The sequence below is a fragment of the Populus trichocarpa genome, chromosome 19, assembly GCF_000002775.5.
Source record: "Populus trichocarpa isolate Nisqually-1 chromosome 19, P.trichocarpa_v4.1, whole genome shotgun sequence".
NCBI classification, from domain to species: Eukaryota; Viridiplantae; Streptophyta; class Magnoliopsida; order Malpighiales; family Salicaceae; genus Populus; species Populus trichocarpa.
In genome coordinates, this window is record NC_037303.2 from 12,040,747 (window position 1) to 12,062,063 (window position 21,317).

A 21,317-nucleotide genomic window follows, 5' to 3' on the forward strand; every position below is an offset into this window, starting at 1 on the left:
AAAAAAAAAAGAGATTTTCCATGAATAAGAGTTAAATTTTCTAAACCTTAGAAATAATATTAAGAAATAGTATGAGCAGTGCATGAACAGTGCAGCTTAATTAGCCAGCTATACTGTTCCAGTCGGACCGGTTCCGACCAGACCAGTTCCGGTTCAAAGCTTAAAATGCATTGAACTAGGTCCGACCCAGTAAAATAAAAGTTATTTTTTTATTTTTTAATTGTGTTTTATTTGAAAAACTAGTGTTTAACATTATTCAATGACACTACATAAATTAGACAGAGATCGCTTGATAACGTAACATTTGCAGAATTTAATCGCAATCCCAATTTTGTTCCTGATTATATTTTACCTGATGTTATTGCGCGCTTAAGAAACCAAAAAAATTGTAGTCCTTGTCGGATGTATTTCATACGTGATGGAATTGTAGATATTTTAATGGAACAATAAAAAATATTTTATATAAAATATTATTTATTTCATGATGTAATAGCAATAGTTAAATCTATAATATTTAAATTAAAAACTATCAATATTAATATATATATTTTTAAATTATTTTATAACCTCAATTTCAAAAGTATTCTTAACCTAACACATTAAACTACTTTTTGTTTAACCTCGATTTCAACCACAGTTTTAACCAAACATCTATTTTTTCAAACCAACCTCAACTAAAATAATTTTTTTCAAACTATAGCTATCACAATACTAAATACAGTAAAAAAAACAAATCCACATAGCTCAGATGAATCTTCAATTCTTTCTTTTCCCTTTAAATAATAATGATCTTTTCGAAATCTCTTTTTGTTTACCGATTGGCAGTAACGGCGAGAGAATAAATCTAAATTGCTCTTTCCCTGTTATAAACGTATGATCTAGCAAAGTACAAGTAGGCAGAGAATCCCAAAGCACTAAGACCAGCAAGCAGCCAATAGAAATAATCAAGGTGCGCCCTGTTGAGATTGTTGGCGAACCAGCTCTCTTGACCATCTCCACTTGTTGCTTTATTGATGGTAGAGATAAGAAAGGTGCTTAAAAAGCTTCCTATTCCAAAGATACTGAGGTAGAGTGCGATACCCAGACTCCTTAGTTCCTTTGGGACCTGATCATAGCAAAATTCTTGAAGTCCAACAATGGTGAGCACATCAGCAACACCGCATAGGATATACTGAGGAACCAACCACCAAATACTCATTGGGACTGTCACTTTTGGAAGGTCCACCAGCCCATGATCTTTGGCGGTTTCAAGTCTTTTCATTTCAACAAGAGCTGCAGTTACCATGGAAATCGCAGAGAAAACCATTCCTGTTCCAATTCTTTGAAGCATTGTGATGCCAGAAGGTTTCCGGGTTAGACCTCGTGATATAGGGACAACAATGCGGTCGTACACTGGAATAAAGATCATGATGGCAAACCCAATGAAGGTTTGAAGAGAAGCAGCTGGAACTTTGAAGCCTGAGGCAATTTTTCTGTCCAGCGTAGCCCCTTGCTTTGTGAAGAAAGTTGAGGTCTGTGCAAACGCAATTGCATAAGCCAAACTTGTGATCCATATTGGGACAAGTTTCAGCAACGCTTTTGTGTCTTCTACATCATTGACACTGCACACATTTTGATCTTCCAATGAACCATCTGGTGCAAGCAACGCTTTGTTGAGGAACCTTTAAAATAGGAGAAGCTAGCTGTGTTAGAATTCATAACAGCCTTTAAATGGAGAGGTGCTGAATGCTTGTTCTAGTGATCAATACATTTTCTAGTCATTAAAGAAAAACTTATTCCTCTTACTTGAATTGTTCCGAACATCGATCCCACAGGCAAGCATCCTCTTCACTAGGCATAGCCGAAGGAGTGTTGTGCCGGTTCCTAATCGCTCTAACAATCACTCGGCCAATTCTCATGAATGGATTTTTCCCGTTCTCTTTGGCACTATACCTGTAAGTTCTGCTTCCAAGCAAGAAAACAAGCAGGGCAGCTACCAACACAATACAAGGGATTCCAAATCCCAGGGCCCAGCTGAGGTTATCTTGGATGTAGACCAGCACGATGAGTGTTACGGTGATGCCAACTGATATGGCGAAATACCACCAATTGAAAAATGAGCTCTTGGCTTTGCTCTCCTTCGGATCTTGCCCATCAAACTGATCACCTCCAAATGCCTGAACGCATGGCTTGTGCCCGCCTTGACCAACTGCTACTAGATATACAGAGAAGAAGAACAGTATTACTTGAAACCGAGGAGGAGCACATAACGTAGCATCCTTGGTGCTTCGACAGTCATGAAGGTTAACAGATGTTAGCTTGGCTGCAAGTGTCAACAAGCCTAGTCCCTGTGAATCACCCAATTCAGGTGGATTATGATTAGTATAGGAACTTAACAGTTATAAGACGACCATGCATAAAATGAACATCTCCTTGAATTTATTCGATTTATTTTTTAAATAGAATATTTTACATTTTGTATTCTTTATTTTATCTTAACTTTTAAGTATAATTTTAGCTCCTTTTTGGTTTATAAGCTTCATAATAACTATATATATTTTATTTAAAAAAATAGTAGAAATATTGAGTCCGATTAAATGATGATCCAAGTGCCCGTGAATCAGATCCAAATGATACAAGACCTAAATTTCATCTAATTTATTTATTAAATCAAATAAAAATAAAATCTAATTGGAATGAGATATCTCAAACCCTACGGATCGTATCGAATGAAATTCTCATCCGTGACAACATGTCACTCCGCTGTCTACTCGGCCGGAAAAAAAGAGAGAGAGAATAAGAGAAGTGGACGCCCATCATGTCATTTACCTCTTTATGGACAGAAGACACGAATGATACGCATGGAAAATCCACTGGCCTATTATCACCTCGATTATATTAAACGCGACTAACGAGTTCAACTCTAGCGTGATTGGTGTTTAAGAGTATGAAATAATTATTTCTTAAAATATTTTTTATTTAAAAATATATTAAAATAAAAAACAATTAATTTTTTAAAAAATTATTTTTAAAATCAGTACATTAACGATTTTAAATAAAAAAAATTATTTTTTTAAAATATCATTTAAAAAACAATTCCAAACAACACCAAAATTTACCATGTATCAATTATTATAGTTGTTTGTAACAGAAAATACGAAACTAATAATATAGAAAGAATATATTTTTTTATATTTTTATTTTAAAATAACATAAACTTAATTTATTTTATGTAATTATCTCTCTATCTTTTTAATTAAGCAAACACATTTTTATTTTTTAAAATATATATTTTCTATTATGAAATACTAATTAAATACAATTTTAAATATATTATTGATCAAGATAATGCAGTTATACTGCAGATATTGTTGAAGATATTGCAGATATTCTATCATTTATTATTATATTATTGCCTAACATAGTTTATTTGTTATTTAATTTAGATATGATTGTGTTTTTATTATTAGTATATAATCTTAACAAGATTTATGAGAGAAATTATGTGCAAGATTATCTTTTCTTGCTGCATAATTTCCCTGCTATGTATACATTTGTACAGCCAAAGAATGATTAAGAATTCTGTATCCGCAAATAAATGTCTCAAAATTCTTCATATATCAAAATTTAATCTAAAATTACCATCGTCAAAGCAACTAACCTCTCGTTCAAACCTCCATAAATGAAAATAAATTAACCGCTCGTTATTTGATATGAATAAAATTATATCGGTTGATTCGAACTCGCCGTAAACATGACCAATCATGTCCTAATACTGTCTTCTGGGATTAAGAAAAGTAACCTACGGTAAAAAAAATAGGAGAGATGAGAGTGAGGAGGCTGACCAAGATGTAGATGAGAGAAGCGGCAATAATAGTCCGGTAACGGCCAAGAAAAGAGTCGGCAACAAAGGCTCCTAAAAGAGGCAGCAACGTGGCCGTGCCAGACCAAGTATTCACATTGACGGCGGCACTGGCCGTGGACTGACCAAGAGGACCCGTCAAGTACGTTATAAGGTTCGAAGATATCCCATAATATGCAAACCTCTCTGCAACTTCCACAGCTACACACACACACAAGAACTGCAAGATTCAATCACCATGTTTCATCAGAAGCTTCAGCTCATATGATGAAATTCTTGATACACGGACGTACCTATGATGAAAGAGGCTGATCTCCAGCCACCTGAGGCGGATCGGTGAACTGGGTTGCCTTTGTAGTCGACGGAGCCATTAACAGTGCCTTCTGCTGCTTCCATTAGACGGGTAGGAGTGCATGCTATTCCTCTCTGTGTCCGAGTAAATATTTGATAGATAAGGTATAGTAAATTGTCAGCTAGCTGCTTATAAGCAAGCCAAATGATAACTATTTACCTGATAAAAAATCTTCCAGTTGACCCAATTTTGCTGCCATTTGTTTCTTAGTCTCCATAAGCTGCCATTTTCTAAGTTTCCATAATTGCAAATTGGGACCTATCATTGTACTTCACAATAAATTTGGTGTATTTTTTTTAAATAGCATCTCTAAAATATCTGAAAACATACATATTTGTTTCGATAAATAACTAACTTTCTGATTATTTTTGTATTTTAAAAATATTTAATTTTTTTTATTTTAAATTAATATTTATTAGTATTATCAAATCATTTTGATGCACTAATATCAAAAATAATTTTTTTAAAAATAAAAAATATTATTTTAATATATTTCCAAGTGAAAAACACTTTAAAAAACATCTGTAACCACACTCCCAAATAAAACATAAATTTAAAAGGTAGAGTAGTTGTAAACACAATCTATTAAATTGCATTGATTTTAATAGTACAATCTTTTTTTGGAAAAAAACTTACAAGTGAATCAAATCAATCAAAAAACTAGATAAACTTGTGTTATTAAAAAAAATTTGCATTATTAGGAACAAAAAATCTACTAGGTTGTGTTATTTTCAATATCATAACCCATTACACCATACTATTTCAAAAAAAATTTGAATTTATGCTATTTTTGTCAAATTTGTTTATAAAAAACTGCTATTTTAAAAAATAAAAATTCTTTTTTCTTTTCCTCCTGTTTTTCCCACTACCAAAACGAATTTCTTAAAATACTAATATGCATATAGTGCTTCCTTATTACTATCCTCCCTGCTTTTTCCTTCTTCATGAGGGCTAATTAATTAAGGCTTATGAGACTCGCATTTTATAATTTATATGTTGGCACATCAATTTAATAAACATTTTTCTTTCTTTATTATGTGATGGTTATCAAAATTATGGGTAAAAAAATTGAATTGGGTTAAAATTAAATCAAGAAATTTTGATTGTCATGTAGTAAAAAAATTGAATTGGGTTAACATGGGTTAAAATTAAATATGAATACTTTTTTTTTTTATTGAATTTGACTTCTAGTAATCATATTTTACATCTCATTTCTTTTCAAACTTGTCGGAATTCAATGTCAAACTCGTACAACAAACTTACCCTCCCCCCACAAGCCTCACTTACTTGAAGTCAACCCTCAAATAATTAATTATCAGCCCTCTTTACGACAAAAGGACACACCTATATTCAACTTTTTTTTTAATTAATGCCATGTCTAAATCAGTTTATCTGTTTCTTAATTTATTTGGTAAATACTAAAGTTAATAATTATATAATTTTTAATAATTTTAAGATTTATAAAATTTTTATTGATCATTTCTAGAAAATAAACTCAACTTCTAACTAGTTAAATTAATTTTTATTTTTTTTCAAAAAGAGCTTAAGATAAAAATATATTATAAATAAGAAATTTGCAATACTAAAAATTATAGTAATGATTGTTTTTTAAAATATTTTTTATTTAAAAATATAATAAAAAAATTTATTTTTAAAACTAACTCATCAAAATAAAACAATAAAAAAATTAAAAAAAATCAATTTTCTTGTAAAAAATTATCTGAAACTCAATTGCAAACAACCTTTTTTACTGAAAAGAAAAAAGAAAAGAAAAAACCAACTCAAAAGGCACCCATAGATTGTCTGAAGTCAGCTGCTTTAATTGACTGATGAAATCAATCACACAGTAAACATCAGAATCATATTATATGTCAGTCAATATTGTAAAGTTACCCACGATGAAAAACCAGCGGATTTCCATCCACTGGATTTGGATGTACAAAACGGCCGGCCTGTGGTGCCATCTGAACGGAGTTTCGGTGGCCTTTTGTGGTCTGTATCCACACTCTCGATGCAGCAAGCAGGACTTGTATTCCCCTTTTACCATCCATATAGAGTTTTGACACTTTCATTTGCTTGTGTTTGCCGTCATTCTATATTCGTATGCTTTTCAGTCAGCTCACGCACGTCGTTTTCTTCGTTTAGATTTCCTTTGGGTTCTCAAGTCTCTGTCAATGGCGTTTTACTACTTGCATAAGTGCGCATTACAGTGACCTTTTCTTCTTCCCTTTTCATTTCATGGAGAAAAGGATAATTAGCAGTGTTTTAAAACCCGGACCGGCCCGGCGGGTCGACCCGGGACCCGGCCGACCCGGGCCTGGGACCGGTCCGGGTGGAGGCAAAAACCCGCTCGGGAATTGGCCCGGGAAAACCCGGGAAAACCCGGTCGACCCGGCGGGCCGACCCGAGACCCGGTCCACCCGGTCAAACCCGGGTGAGACCCGGTCAATTTTTTTTTTGTTTTGACTGTCATTAAACGACGTTGTTTTTTGCTTTCTAAAATCCAAAACGCTGAAGACTGAAGAGTGAAGAAGAATGAATCAAAATCAGTAACCTAATTAATTCTTTGAAACCTAGCTGAGGAGCAGAGAGGGATGTCTGACTATTAATCGATGTTGTTTCTCTGTGAAAAAGGTTTGAATCTCCATCTTTCACTCTCTGTTTTTTGTGGCCTCTAGCCTTCTATCCCTCTCCTGACATCGAGCCGCTTCGCCTCTTAGTTCAGAGAGGCTCGACAGAGATGATTCAAATCAAGCGAAAGCAAAGGCATTCGTTGGCACCCGAGATGCAAAGATCGAATGATTAGAAAATGAAGGAAGTCTTGCAGCTCATCTTGATTGAGACAAGTGCAAATTGCTTCACGTTTTCTTTTCTTCTTCCCGCCCTAGGAGCACAAAAAGAGGGATTAGTACTATTGACCCAACTAACACATGGGGCTCCGCGCACTGAGAAAACAGCAACTTTAGCCATATAGGGGAAATAGTACTATTTTTCACTCAGAATTGGGGAAAACAGCAACACCTGGGGCTCTACCTTTTACAGATTGTGGGGGAAATAATGTACTCCACACTTTTTTGTGTCATCTTTTTTTCAGTTAATTTTCTGTCCTTTGCTCATGACCTGAGTTGTTATTGCAGGTGAATGTTACCATTTCACCTAGGGACAATTATTGCATCGAGATTGTTCTTCGCTGTTTGGCAGTAGAGGGTGATGGACTTGGATCACACCAAGTTAATGATGGTGGTGTTCTGGGTACTGTCATGACAGCTGGCTTCAAAGGTTAGAAATTATCAATTGATTATATGATGCTTGGACTTTTGAATTTTCCACTGAATATACAGTGGTGTTCATGCAGTTCTTCCTTGTTTAGTTGAGGTATGATGTGAATGCGCACCAAAGTGTGTGTTCATGTGTGCACTCATGCACAAATGTATCCATAACTATATATAAATGCTCAAATTTTGTTGAAACAATTGATTTGTTGGAACTGAGTTGTTTTTTGTGAATGGAAAGGTATGAGCAGCTCATTAATTTTCTGTAATCTTCTCTGAGCATATCTGTAGGTTCTTGAACCTTTGTTTAAATGGTTGGCTAACTAGGAACCCTTTTTTTTTTGGTTGACTCGGGTTAACCCGAGTCAACCCATATGACCCGTGACCCGATCACTTGATCGGGTCGATGACCGGGTCGGGTTTCAAAACTATGATAATTAGGTTTCATTTTGTTAAAACCATACTCTCCATTTCCTCCCTCAAAATCATAAATATTTTCTTCTGGCCTTCGAATTTAATTTTTTTTTTTTTAATATGGTTGTCCACCTCCACTAATTTTACGGGTTCCAAAGTTAATAACTATGTAAACCTCCAATGACTCTAAAAGGATTCAAATTGAAAAACAAATTTAAAATCTGACTAATTAAATTCTACATTTTCCAATTATGCTCAATAGTATTATGGTTTCATTGTGCCGCCCGACTTTCTTTTTGTTGGTCTGATCAGTCGAGCTACTGGACTTTTCTATACAACTCTTTTCTTTTAGTTGCTTAAAATCAATTATAATAAAATAATTGAGATTATATTCAGAGTTTTATTCCTTTAAATAATATTCCATTTTAGTTTTATTCCTTTAAATAATTTATTTGGAGTGAATTGGGAAGAAAGAGAGAAGAAGGAACTAAAAAAATAATAGGGAAAAACATGCAAATGAGAAAAAGAGAAATAAATTAAAGAATGAAAAAATTAGAAAAATTATGGGAAAGAGATTTTATACATTAAGAGGGGAAAATTTAATTAACTATAAATAGCAAGAAGGAAATAATATAATTGTACATAAAAAGCACTTCTTGAAACTGTTTGGCAATAACGGTAAAAGAATAAATCTAAATTGTGTTTCCCCTGCTATAAATGTATGATCTTGCAAAATACAAGTAGGCTATGAACCCCACTGCACTAAGACCAGCAAGCAGCCAGTAGAAATAATCAAGGTGTGCCCTGTTGAGATTGTTGGCGAACCAGCTCTCTTGACCATCTCCACTTGTTGCTTCATCAATGACAGAGACAAGAAAGCTACTTAAAAAGTTTCCTACTCCTAGGATACTGAGGTAGAGTGAGATACCCAGACTCCTTAGTTCCTTTGGGACCTGATCATAGCAAAACTCTTGAAGTCCAACAATGGTGAGCACATCAGCAATACCGCATAGGATATACTGAGGAACCAACCACCAAATACTCATCGGAACTGTCACATTTGGAAGATCAACCAGCCCATGCTCTTTGGCAGTTTCAAGTCTTTTCATTTCAACAAGAGCTGCAGTTACCATGGAAATTGCTGAGAAAACCATTCCTGTTCCAATTCTTTGAAGCATTGTAATGCCAGAAGGTTTCCGGGTTAGACCTCGTGATATAGGGACAACAATGCGGTCGTATACTGGGATAAACAGAATGATGGCAAACCCAATGAAGATTTGAAGTGAAGCAGCTGGAATTTTGAAGCCTGAGACAATTGTTCTGTCCAGCGTAGCTCCTTGCTTTGTGAAGAAAGTTGTGGTCTGTGCAAACACAGTTGCATAAGCCAAACTTGTGATCCATATTGGGACAAGTTTCAACAACGCTTTTGTGTCTTCTACATCACTGACACTGCACACATTTTGATCTACCAATGAACCATCTGGTGCAAGCAACGCTTTGTTGAGGAACCTTCCACAACAGAAGCTGCTGTGTTAGAACTTAAAAGAGAGTTTAATCAAGAGAAGTATTGAAGAGTTGTTTCATTTAATAAATTTTCTATGAACCACAAAATCAGTAATAAATCCTCCTCATCTTAATGTAAAAGCTTCCTTTTTGCTGAAGTTATGTCACCTCCACTTCATTTCAATTCTTAAAAAACGAACAAGATTATTTTTCTTACTTGAATTGCTCGTGACTTTGATGCCACTGGCAAGCATCCTCTTCACCAGGCATAGCTGAAGGAGGAGTTGTGTGTCGGTTTCTAATTGCTCTATGAATCACCCGACCAATTCTCATAAATGGATTTTTCTCATTCCCATTGACACTATACCTGTAAGTTCTGCTTCCAAGCAAGAGAATAAGCAGGGTCGTCGTCATCACGATACAAGGGATTCCAAATCCAAGGGCCCAACTGAGGTTATCTTGGATGTAGACCATCACGACGAGAGTTAAGTTAACACCAACTGATGAGTAAAAGTACCACCAATTGAAAAATGAGCTTTTAGCTTTACTCTCCTTTGGATTCTGTCCATCAAATTGATCAGCTCCAAATGCCAGAGCACAGGGCTTGTGCCCACCTTGACCAAATGCTACTAGATATATAGAGAAGAAGAACAATGTTACTTGAAACTGAGAAGGAGTACTTAACATGGCATCTTTGATGTTTTGAAAGTCATGAACACTGTCAGATGTTAGCGTGGCTGCTAATGTCAACAAGCCTAGTCCCTGTGAATCATGCAACGCAAGTGGAAGATCATTAGTATTGGAACATTACTGATGATACGACATTACAATGAAATCTTAAGTAAGAATGCATCAGTTTTAACACGGTATCAGAGCAGTAAAGAACCTGTTATCTTTGTCTTGTTGCTGCTCCTATCGTCCAGATTGTTGCTGGATTTTATCCTTACAAGACTTTTGCTAACTTGAATTACATAAACACTCTTTTACTGTTGTTGTTGTTTCAGCCTTTTATTGCCGCTGTTTTGTTACAATTTTTACTTTTATTTTGCTATGATATTGCTATTGTTTTCGCTGCTGTTCTAGCTGAATTTTCTGTTATCCTCACTATTGTTTCGTTGCATTGCACTGTTGCTTGTTTGTAGAACTATAATCTTCATGCCATTTGTTGTCGCATTACTACTGTATTTCTCTGATTTGACTATCTTTTATCAATATGATTGAGTCAAAAAATTCAGCAACACAATATGGATCTATATTCTTGTCAAGATTGATGAAGAAAATGATCGTACAACACGAAAGAAGGAGATTGATAAAGAAAATGTGTGTATACATTCTGTCAAGATTGGATGATATATACTGCCATGTCAGAAGTGATATTCTTTATACAAACTCATTTCCAAAACCACCTCTTTGTTCTCATGTTAACAATGTCAACAGTGTTTCTATGCTAGTCGCTAGATCTGGAACTATTGCTTTAACTGCTACTTTATCACCAGACCAAACATTATTAGTTCCTTTTCTATTCAATAATCTTCTTTCAATGCATCGGCAAAGGAATTAAGTTTTATAGTATTCATGTTCTTGTCTTTTTCAGGATATCAGCAGCAAAAAGATTGGTGGGTGTGGTGCTAAGAGAGAGGGGCTATATTACATCGATGACATCTACTTCAACAAGTGTTTGTCTTCTACGGATTCGGGTTGTCAATAAAAACATTTATTTCCAAAATTATTTTTAAACTACAATGTTTCTGATTTTGTGTGTGAAACTTGTATTTTAGGTCCGACAGCCACGTTAGATTTATTGGTTTTGGTTCTGTAGTCTTGCCTGTATTTAAAAAAAAAATTAAAGAAATTTATTTATAATTGTTTTAAAAATATATTTATTTTGTATTTTTATCTTTTTTGTATTTCTTTCTTCTATTTTGGGATTTAACTACATGCATCCCTAAAATTCACTCAATTTTTTTTTTATTAATCTCTAATTTTAGTGAAGAAATTATCTACAAAATTGCAAAAATTAAAATAATCAAAGGAACAATAAGTCTTTTACATATACAATATTTTCTTTTCCTATAACATAATGTATCAATTCAAAAGTTTTCTCTTATAATCATATATTTTAAATTTTTGTATATATGAATAGTTATAATATAGAATAAACTCTACTTGTAACAAACTTTGACAATTAGATTATGCAACAACATCTCAAATTTAAAAAAGCATGAACCCTTTAAAAAAATGTTCAACATTTGGATGGAAACATAAAATTAATATTTGCATCCATAATGCATATAAAAAAAAAAGTTCATTTTTGAAAACTTGAAATAAATCACTTAGAACTTAGTATTTTTTTTTTTATTCTTTCCTCTTCAAATATAACAAATTTATAAAATAAGTTTCATAAACAAAAAAAAATTTGCAATTAAATTCTACTGCATATAAATAAAAAATCCTGCTTGAATGAGACAGTGTTTGTTTTTACAATTCAATCATGCTTTTGAAAAATTTTAAATTTTTTTACCCAGACGAGCTGGTCTGACGTGGTTGCTAGACCAAAGCGTTTGGGTCTGGCAAACCATGCCAGACCAAGGTGTGTTGGTTTGGCAATCATGCTAGACTAAAGGTGCTTGAGTTTTGCAACCATGTCAGACCCAAGTGCCTTGGGTATAGTAAACATGTATGATTTAACAAACAATAAATAAAAAGGACAATTATGCACTTTAGTTGTTAGAAAAGAGAAAGAAAAGAAAAAACACAAACAATCAATCACCAGCAGCAATCCAATTATTATTTATCTACAGCGCTACACCATGTGAAAAAAAACACTACTGCAGATCAAGTTAGACAGCAAATAACCAGATTTGACCACTTAAACCATAATACACGCTTCTAAGTTAACAACTCTCCGAGATATTCAATCAAATTATTTATTTGATAATGAATATTAAAAATGATCAAATATACATAAACAAAGGACTTAAAATATTACCATGAGAGACACGATAATGGATGTGGTCCCGAGGTAGGTGACATATCACATGCTTTTAATAATGTCTGCTACCATCATGTAAGCATAGTAATTCTCCACGGCCTTTTTTTTCTTTTGTTTATCTTGAATGGGTAGGGGGTACGTGGAGATATAGATATTTATGAGTATTGTAGTTGTTATTTTTTAATATATTATTTAAAAAATTATTTTTAATATAAATATATTAAAATATCTAAAATTATTAAAAAATTAATTTAAAATAATTAAATTTTTATAAAGTAATATTTAGAATGCAGTTCCACACGCCACCTGATTATCCCAGACCAAGCAAATCGAACGCACGACTCCATAAAATTGTGTCTTCTTAACAAGTGTGTTAAGGTAGAGGTGTACAGTAAGTTGATCAATCGAATAAAATTTTCGTGTTTATACTGTTCGATGAAATATATGTGAATCAGATTTCATCACGAGAGCAAGTAAATAATTTTAAAAAATAAATAATAAAAAAAGCATTGGTGGTGAAAAAATAGGAGAGATGAGAGGGAGGAGGCTAACCAAGATGTAGATGAGAGAAGCGGCAATAATAGTCCGGTAACGGCCAAGAAAAGAGTCGGCAACAAAGGCTCCTAAAAGAGGCAGCAACGTGGCCGTGCCAGACCACGTATTCACATTGGCGGCGGCACTGGCCGTGGACTGACCAAGAGGACCCGTCAAGTACGTTATAAGGTTCGAAGATATCCCAAAATATGCAAACCTCTCTGCAACTTCCACAGCTACACACACACACAAGAACTGCAAAATTCAAATACCAAGTTTCATCAGAAGCTTCAGCTCATATGATGAAATTCTTGATACACGGACGTACCTGTGATGAAAGAGGCTGATCTCCAGCCACCTGAGGTGGATCGGTGAACTGGGTTGCCTTTGTAGTCAACGGAGCCATTAACACTGTCATCTCCCGCTTCAATTAGAGGAGTAGCAGCACTGCTTCTTTCGGTGCCAGATGAAATATTTGAAAGATGAGATATTGTCATGGGTAGCTAGTAATTAGCTAGCAGCTGCTTCTCTAAGCCAAATGATAACTATCCACCTAATACGAACATGAAGACTGACTCCCTTTTGCTACCTCATGTACCTTAATTTCCATAAGTTCAAACCTGTTCCTGCCTGAACTCTGTTATTTATATCTGCGTTCTTGTTCACAAGTCCTCTTGTTTTCTCTTCATTTTCCGGACTTGTCTCTTTTCATATGTTAAGAGAAGATATACACTACCAATTCAACATAGAACGTGACCCCTGTTTGTCCTTCAGGCCCGTTTAGAATCGTGATTTGGGCCGGTTTAGCCGCAACAACAATTTAGTATTCGTTGTTGCTGATTATTAAAACTATAAAAATAAAAAATATATATTTTAAAAAATAATCATTATTATATTTTTATAACTTTTATATGCTTCTCAACCACTCTCCCTGTTTTTTCTTAGAGTTGTTTCCTCGTATTGTTGAATTTGTCATTACATAGACCAAAAAAAACTTCAGATATAAAAATCATCTCCTGGAGAGACCCATGGATGCATCTTCAGCTGCATTTGGAGTTTGGTGAGTTTGCCATTACACAGATCTAGTCGGCCAGCAGGAAGAGACCCATTTTTTTGGTGAGTTTTTATGAATTATACCCTTCTTCAATGCTTCCGCAAAGCTCAAATTACAATTATGTTGGAGGGCATGGTTTATACCTTATATAGTCGCCGGGCAAGACATGCATGGCGATCGAGTTTATAGGTTAGGCAAACGTCTTTTTAGCAAGGCAAATAAGGCAGTGGAAAATTATCAGTTCTTTTCTTATTAGATATTTTAATTCCATTATTACTCGAAAGAGTACCAGTACATTATCAATTCCTTAACACATATAAAAATTATAAACACGGAAGTTTGAGCCAGCTCTTCGTGAGAAGAAGAAGAAGAAGAAGAAGAAGAAGAAGAAACACCAGGCACATTGAACAGTATATTCCAGATAACATTCCGTCCTTTCCATTTCATTAAAGGGGAAAAAAAACTAATTCCCAAGTTCTTTTTTCAGGTGTTGCACGTAAATTAAGAGAGAGAAGAGGGGAGGAAAGGAGAAGAAAAGGACAAAATGGTGACCAAGCCATTATGTCTACTCATCAACAGTCAACACATGTTACTCTAGGAGAGAGAACTTGTGCTGATGAAGCTGCGACCATGGCCCCACGTTCCACTTGAATGTGGCAGGGCATCTTTTATTGAACAAAAACATTGACTCTTTCGGGGAGTGCATAGTGTGATTTATGATATTTAAAAAATATTTTTTAATTAAAACTATATTAAAACAGTTTTATTTAGATTTTTTTATTTTAATATTAGAAAGCCACCATCATCTAAGAACGTTGTCTTAACTGCCACCTTAAGACATGTATTATCCAACACAAAAAAATATCAAACCTCTACTGCAACTTTTTGGCAGATTCTAAAACATTTTATTTCATGAAAAAAATTGATATTTAAACATTTTCTAAACATCCAAAAAATATTAACAATAACTTCAAAATAGGATTAACCAAGCAAAACAACATTTTCCTTAATCAACCCACATAATTGCCAAAAACAAAATTACACCAAAAAAATGTTTAAAAACATCATTAAACATACAAGAGAAAGCTAGAGGTGTGCCTCATGGATATCACTTGTTAGGTTAGATGAGGTTTTATACCTTCAAAATTTAAAACAGCAGACGCTACTCTTTTGCTCACTTTTAAAAAGAATTTTGCCTCCACCAATTTCAAACCTTTCAAAGCTAATGAGACTCTTGTGCTAGGCTCATGAACCTTCAGAACTAGGGTTGTTTTCAGTATTTCTCTCCTCTTTTCTCCTCCTACCTTTTCCTCTTTTTTAATTTTTCAGGGGATATTTATAGGTTTTTTTAGGCTTTTTTGTAGATTTTATCAAAGATTGATCAAAGCTTAGCCATTTGATCAAAATGAGAGAATTATGGATAAAAGTTAACTGCTAGAAGCACTTATTCTAGGCTAGTTTTGCAATGGTGGTTTTGGTCTTTAGGGGTTTTGCTAGACTTGGAGGGCAATGAGCCATTTTTCTAGCATTTTGATCTTGAGGGGGAGGTTTTAAATCCCTTGATAAGAACCATCTGAGAAGCTTTCAAGTGTAAACACACTGGAAAAAAAAAGGGTGGTTTTTTTAAAAAATAGATATCATGGTCAAGGTTGATTGGGTTGACCACTTTCAAGGCTTCACTAGAGCAACTTCAATGTAAACATCATTGAAAATCACCTAAAGTTGGTAGAGGAGGTGCACACCTTTCGTCTGGATCCAACTTTGCTCAATTTAAAGGTATGTAACTTCACATTCATTCGTTCAAATGTGTCAACTCGATCAACCCAGAATTTGAAAATGTAGGGAAAACTAATCGGGGACAAGATGTTAGAGATTTTTGTGGAAGAATTGGGATGTAAAGATCCAAATTCATGGGCATAAGGTTGTAGAGGGGGTGTTTTATTCACCTGAGATCATAGTTATTAAACCTGGCTCGGCCCGGCCCAGCGGGTTGACCCGGAACCCGGTCGACCCGGTGGTTGGACCGGTCCAGGTTTAATAAAAGACCGGCTGGGGCAACAACCCAGCAAAACCCAGTCGACCCGGGCAAACCTGGACGAGACCCGTTGGATTTTGTATTAAGAATTGGAGATAAAGGGTTGGTGTTGTGGTTGTGAAGGAGAGTGAAGACTCTTATGCTGGTGTGTCATGTTGTAGTTTAGAGAAGACTCTTCACTGAAGAGAGTTGTAGCTGTTGGAAAGAGCTGGAAGGAGAGACCTTGTGATGGGAGTTGTTTGATTATCACCGTTGACTTGATCGAAATGGATGTAATGCTGCTGTAATTCCTGTGCTGGTGTGTCATTTTGTAGTTTAGAGAATCTATTTTCGTTGCTTGGTAGAAGGATTTTGATGGAGTCTAAGTCATCTTCAGACTTCTTCTTACTGTTGAGGAGTTGTCATGTGCCGCCAAGGCAGAAGCTTTCACTTTCCTTGAAGTGTTGCTACGTGGGTGAATTTGATAAATTAGGGCTTTAATTTTGAAAGGGTTGTTTATAATTTTATATACATGTTGGTTATGCATGGGTGAATTTTCTATCTTGCCCTCTGTCTTGTTTTGCCAACATTACTTTTGGAGAAAGATTATTTCACCTTGGTATTTATCAATTAATACAAGTAAAATAGAATAATTTGATAAAAAAAATTAAAATATTTTTAAAATTTTAATTATTTACAACATGTATAGCCTATATTTACATGGATGTTTTTAAAAAAATTTCATATAAAATATTAAAACTTTAAATATATATTTTTTAATTTTTCCGGGTTGACCCGGGTTAACCCATGAAACCCGGGACCCGGTTCCTTGACCGAGTCAACCTCCGGGCCGGGTTTAATAACTATGCCTGAGATGGTCGCAAACGCTACATTCATTCGTATGAACATGCTCACTCGATCATCCAAAATTACCAATGAAAGAGATGAACAATGGGTGAATGACACGTCATCTATGTTAAACTCTAAAAATTAGGGTTTTTTAATATGGGATTTGGCCAATTTTCATTTGATCCTTACTCTTTCAATTCTTTTTAATTACACCCGTAATTATCTTCCAACTTTTAATTGCATGCAATTGCACCCCTCCCAAATTCAAATACCATCCTTGGAGTTCAACGTCTTTTACGGACGAGTCCTTGGTTTTTAATTTGTTTAATTTCATCCTTAATTGACCAAAAAAATTCAATTCCTTTCAATTTGACCCCTGATTTAACCAGTTTCTACCCCCAAAATTATACGCCACTTACAGGTTGGTCTTTAGTCTTGGAAATCTGCAATTAAGTCCTTAATTGGCCTCCAAACTTTAATTTGTTTACAATTAAGCTCCTAATTTGACCAATTAAACCTTTCAAAAGTCTAATTTCAATCCCCAAACTTCAATTTCTTCCAATTAACACCCAAAATGACTCCAAAAACTTATTTTCCTTGCAAATAAGTTCTCAATAAAATTAATTAAGACTTTTAAAATTCTCATTGAGTCCTTAACCATCCAAATTTATATTTCTTTACCTCAAATAAAAATATATTCACCAATGGGACCTTTAGTCAGTTAGAATTGGTTTTCTATTTTTGCAAATGTTATACATTTTAGTCCTCCAACTTTTTCACTTGTCATCTTGGTCCTCAACTACCAACTTGGGCAATCTTCTAGGCTTTCTTCTTGTATTTTTAGATTTTCTTCTTCTTTATTTTAGGGTCAAAAGTGGGTAGTAACGGTAGTAATCATAATCATAAAAATTAAAATATTGTAAAATACCTATTATGACTTTTAATTTGCAGAATACCTATTATGACTTTTAACTTTACGTGGATCTTGATAAGACTAAATGAAACTAGCAATTTATGATATTAATTGTGTACAAATGTTATTTATTAGTTTTGAAATCGTGGAAAAAAATTGCACTAAAATTGAATTTTTCATGGTTGAATCAATAGATCATGCAATTAGGCTTACCACTAGTTGATGGGCTTGGCTAGTACCTATAATTTCACTTGAAAAAGATAAGTCTTAAAAAAAAATATTTTTTTAATGTTAAATCAATAGATGTATAAAGAGGGAAAAAAATAAATAGGAAGAGAAAACATCAAAGGCTCAAGAATGTGTATCTACGTGTGTTGGCTTAAAAATTGTATAATGGCCTAGCCTGGTTAGGTTTTTGGCTAGATTTTGCAAAACTTGGATTGTATGGCCTAGCTTGTCTGGCTAGGAAAAAATGTTTTGGCTTCCTAGCATGGTGATTGGGTGTATTTATACACCACTCCCTTGAATTTTCTTTATAAAGAAGGAGAGCATATCATTGGTGGAGAAATTGGTGTTCAACCCATCATTTTGTATTTACCTTGTTCTAAGAACTTCGCTTGCTTTAGTAATTATAGGAAATCTCCATAACATAAAAAAATCTTCTAGGTTTCTAGCAGCGAATAGAATTTCATGATTTCTAAAAATTCATTTCTTTTTTACCTATTATTGCATTTTCAATCATTTATTTTGATATTGTACATATGGTTATTAGAAAATATTATCAAATCATAAAATCTAATGATTTTATGATTCAAAACGTACTAAAAATCACAATTGATTAGGATCCTAGTAAAATTAGGGTGTTGAAGATTTAGTTGACTTTAGTGTTTTAGACTACCAAGCTACCACACTCCTTAAAAAAAAATCCTTCCTCGTCCAATTGTTTTCCTGTATTCCAAACACAATTCAGAGATAAGAGTCGAAGATTTAGTTGACTTTAGTGTTTTGAAAGTCCCCAATCTAATTCTACTTTGATGAAACCTTACACCATAGATCAATGACTTTATATACCCAAGAAATTTTGTCTGCGTAGAACAACATTTTTCTTATATTCTGGATGGTCAAGCATTGTTTTGCATGAACACAGTATGAGTCCATGTACACAACATCATTGAATTTCATATTTACGATTAACAATAAAATTAGCTAGTTATGATACTTGTTAGAAAATGATTAATTACTAATATTATTACATGAGTAACATCTTTTAATTTTACAATCTGATCTTACGATATAATTTTCAAGACTCTCCAACAATTCTAGTTTTAAAAACGATTTTAATAACCTTGGTATTGAATCTTATTTTTGTTGTATTTCATTTCAATAATTTTATCTCAATTTTTATTTGTATAATAAATATATAGATCAATGATGAATTTATTATCGAATGTTATTAAAATACAAATTAATCATAAACAACAATTAAAAAAAAATCAACTCCCTACTCATTGTATCATGTTTTTTATTTTATTTTTAACAAATAAAAAAGCATACTCAAGTTATATATATATTAACAAATAAGGGCTATTAATTGATCCCATTGAAAAATCTGCCATTGATTGGGCGGAAATTCTATGTACGGAATAAATGATGAGTTTTTCTTTCTATCTTAGTAAAAAAGATAAAAGATAAAATAGTACAAAAAATATTTAAAAAATAATACAATTTAGAGAATCGTAGATGAGATCTAAGATTTGTGAGTCGTAAGTATCATCTGCAATTGTTTCAAATTGCAAAATTGATAAACAGAACATTTAATAAGGAGAGAGGAGAAAGAGAGAGAAAAGAAAAATAAATTAGAAGCACACCAAAACTCCGACGATAACACCATCAATACCGTTGAAAAGATCTCAACAAGACAAATACAACGATATCAAGAAAGGTTACTAAAAAAAAGTGAGCCACAACACCTTTGGACAGCTCATATGGCCTACTCTGTTCACTTTTTGAGACCTTCTTTGGTGTTCTTGGATTTGTCTTATCGAGATTTTTTCAACAATACCAATAATGTCATCATCAGAGTTTCGATGTGTCTTCGGGGTCTCTCTATTTATTTTTTTACTTTTTTCTCCATCTTCTCTCTTCACAAGTTAAATGGAGGAGAGAGGAGAGAGAGAAAACAAAGAAAGAAAATAACCGTGGAAACACACTGGTACTGTTAGAAAGATCTCGACAAGAGGAATTCAATAACACCAAAGAATGTCACAACACGAGCCGTCTAAAGGTATCAAGCTCACTTGCATTTGAACTAGTTATGTGGCCTACTTCGGTCATTGTTGGTGATCTTTCTTGGTGTCGTTAGATTCGTCTTATCAAGATCTTTCCAAAGATATCGATGATGTTTTTGTTAGAGTTTCAATGTGCATCTGAGATCTTTTTCCCCCTCTCCCTCTCCCTATTAAATGATGTGTGCATCAGTTTTGCAATTTGAAAAAGTCGCAGATAATACTTGCGACTCACGGATTGTAGATGTCATCTGTGATGCTTCAAATAATATTATTTTTTAAAATATTTTTTGTATTATATTATTTTATCATTTTTTTTAACCATGCAAGAGTCTAGAAACACTTAATAAATGAATCCCATTAACAAACATAAAATGCTGACTCCGAAGGAAGTGGATTCAGGAAACAAAACATTCAGTAAAATTAGAATTATATTTGTAAATACAGCAGCCTCCTGAGTCCTGAGTCGTGAGAAAATTGAATCACCAGGGCAGAACAAGAGAACAAAAAAGCAAAGACAAAAGGACACTGAAGAACTGACCTAGAAAGGGTAGACGTACTTGTCCAATTCCTGTAACATCCTTAATTTCTCAATCACTAAGATGTCCAATAAAAGAAAATAAGGACAGGTGCTTCCCAATTTGGATACCAGTATCATCTTGCCAATCTGAGCTGGCCCACAAACGGCGCCGGTTGGCATGCTGAATGGAGAAGCCCATACCCAACTGTGCCACACTGGACAGAATCTGTGCCTCACTTTATTTGGTGTCATCCTTGTGTGGTCAAATCTTCCTCTCTCTCTGTTTTTTTTTTCTTTCTCGTGAAAAGGTAAAAAGTCCTGATTCGAATCTAAATGTGTGTTTAAAATTTTAATGAAATGGGGTATTTTAATGTATCTAAAAATACATTAAAATATTTTTTTAAGTTTAAAAAAATATTAAAAAATCATCACTTTAGTACTTATTTAAAATTAAAAAAATATCAATTTAATTCTTATAAAATAAACAGAAGCCATCAAACTTCAACGCTCCATATTGTCTAAATTGACTATGATTGATATACAACTTTCTACGTTGTGTTTTTTTATTAGTATTTTATGATAAAAAAAAAATATAATAACAATTTTAAAATAAATTTTCATTCCTTGTCAACCTAGCTATCCTATCAGCAGCACAACAAAGACTTAATTGAATCATAAATGTCAAAGCACGGAGAACAAGCTCGCATGATGAATTCACGAGCCTCGGCCTGGGAAGTATGAATTACTGAACAAAATGACTGTTCTTACTTCAAA

The 21,317-nt window shown here is 33.9% G+C and overlaps 1 protein-coding gene across 3 annotated transcripts; it reads right to left on the reverse strand.

Annotated features, from left to right (window-relative positions):
* Window positions 1-744: 744 nt before the first annotated feature.
* On the reverse strand, window positions 745-13,606 carry LOC7467401 (protein NRT1/ PTR FAMILY 5.10). Of its 3 annotated transcripts, XM_024591105.2 has the most exons (5): window positions 13,237-13,605; window positions 12,927-13,144; window positions 9,600-10,144; window positions 8,677-9,388; window positions 745-949 (listed from the first exon to the last, which is right to left on the reverse strand). In XM_024591105.2, the coding sequence occupies exons 1-5, from the start codon at window positions 13,403-13,405 to the stop codon at window positions 845-847; spliced, it is 1,749 nt and encodes a 582-aa protein (XP_024446873.2). In that variant the 5' UTR covers window positions 13,406-13,605; the 3' UTR covers window positions 745-844. The 3 variants fall into 3 exon arrangements, with proteins under 3 accessions (XP_024446873.2, XP_024446877.2, XP_024446874.2); XM_024591109.2 differs by lacking the exons at window positions 8,677-9,388; window positions 9,600-10,144; window positions 12,927-13,144; window positions 13,237-13,605 and adding exons at window positions 1,786-2,327; window positions 3,825-4,042; window positions 4,135-4,312 and having other exon boundaries at window positions 745-1,661; XM_024591106.2 differs by lacking the exon at window positions 745-949 and having other exon boundaries at window positions 8,432-9,388; window positions 9,600-10,008; window positions 12,927-13,163; window positions 13,237-13,606.
* Window positions 13,607-21,317: the final 7,711 nt, after the last annotated feature.

Excerpts from the sequence above, each read along its gene's own strand:
- LOC7467401 (XM_024591105.2), bottom strand. The coding sequence starts at position 13,405 with ATGACAATATCTCATCTTTCAAATATTTCATCTGGCACCGAAAGAAGC. Across the intron at positions 10,145-12,926 it reads CTTCTCTCATCTACATCTTG|GGACTAGGCTTGTTGACATT; the intron begins GTTAGCCTCCTC and ends CATGATTCACAG. Across the intron at positions 9,389-9,599 it reads CAAAGTCACGAGCAATTCAA|GTTCCTCAACAAAGCGTTGC; the intron begins GTAAGAAAAATA and ends CTGTTGTGGAAG.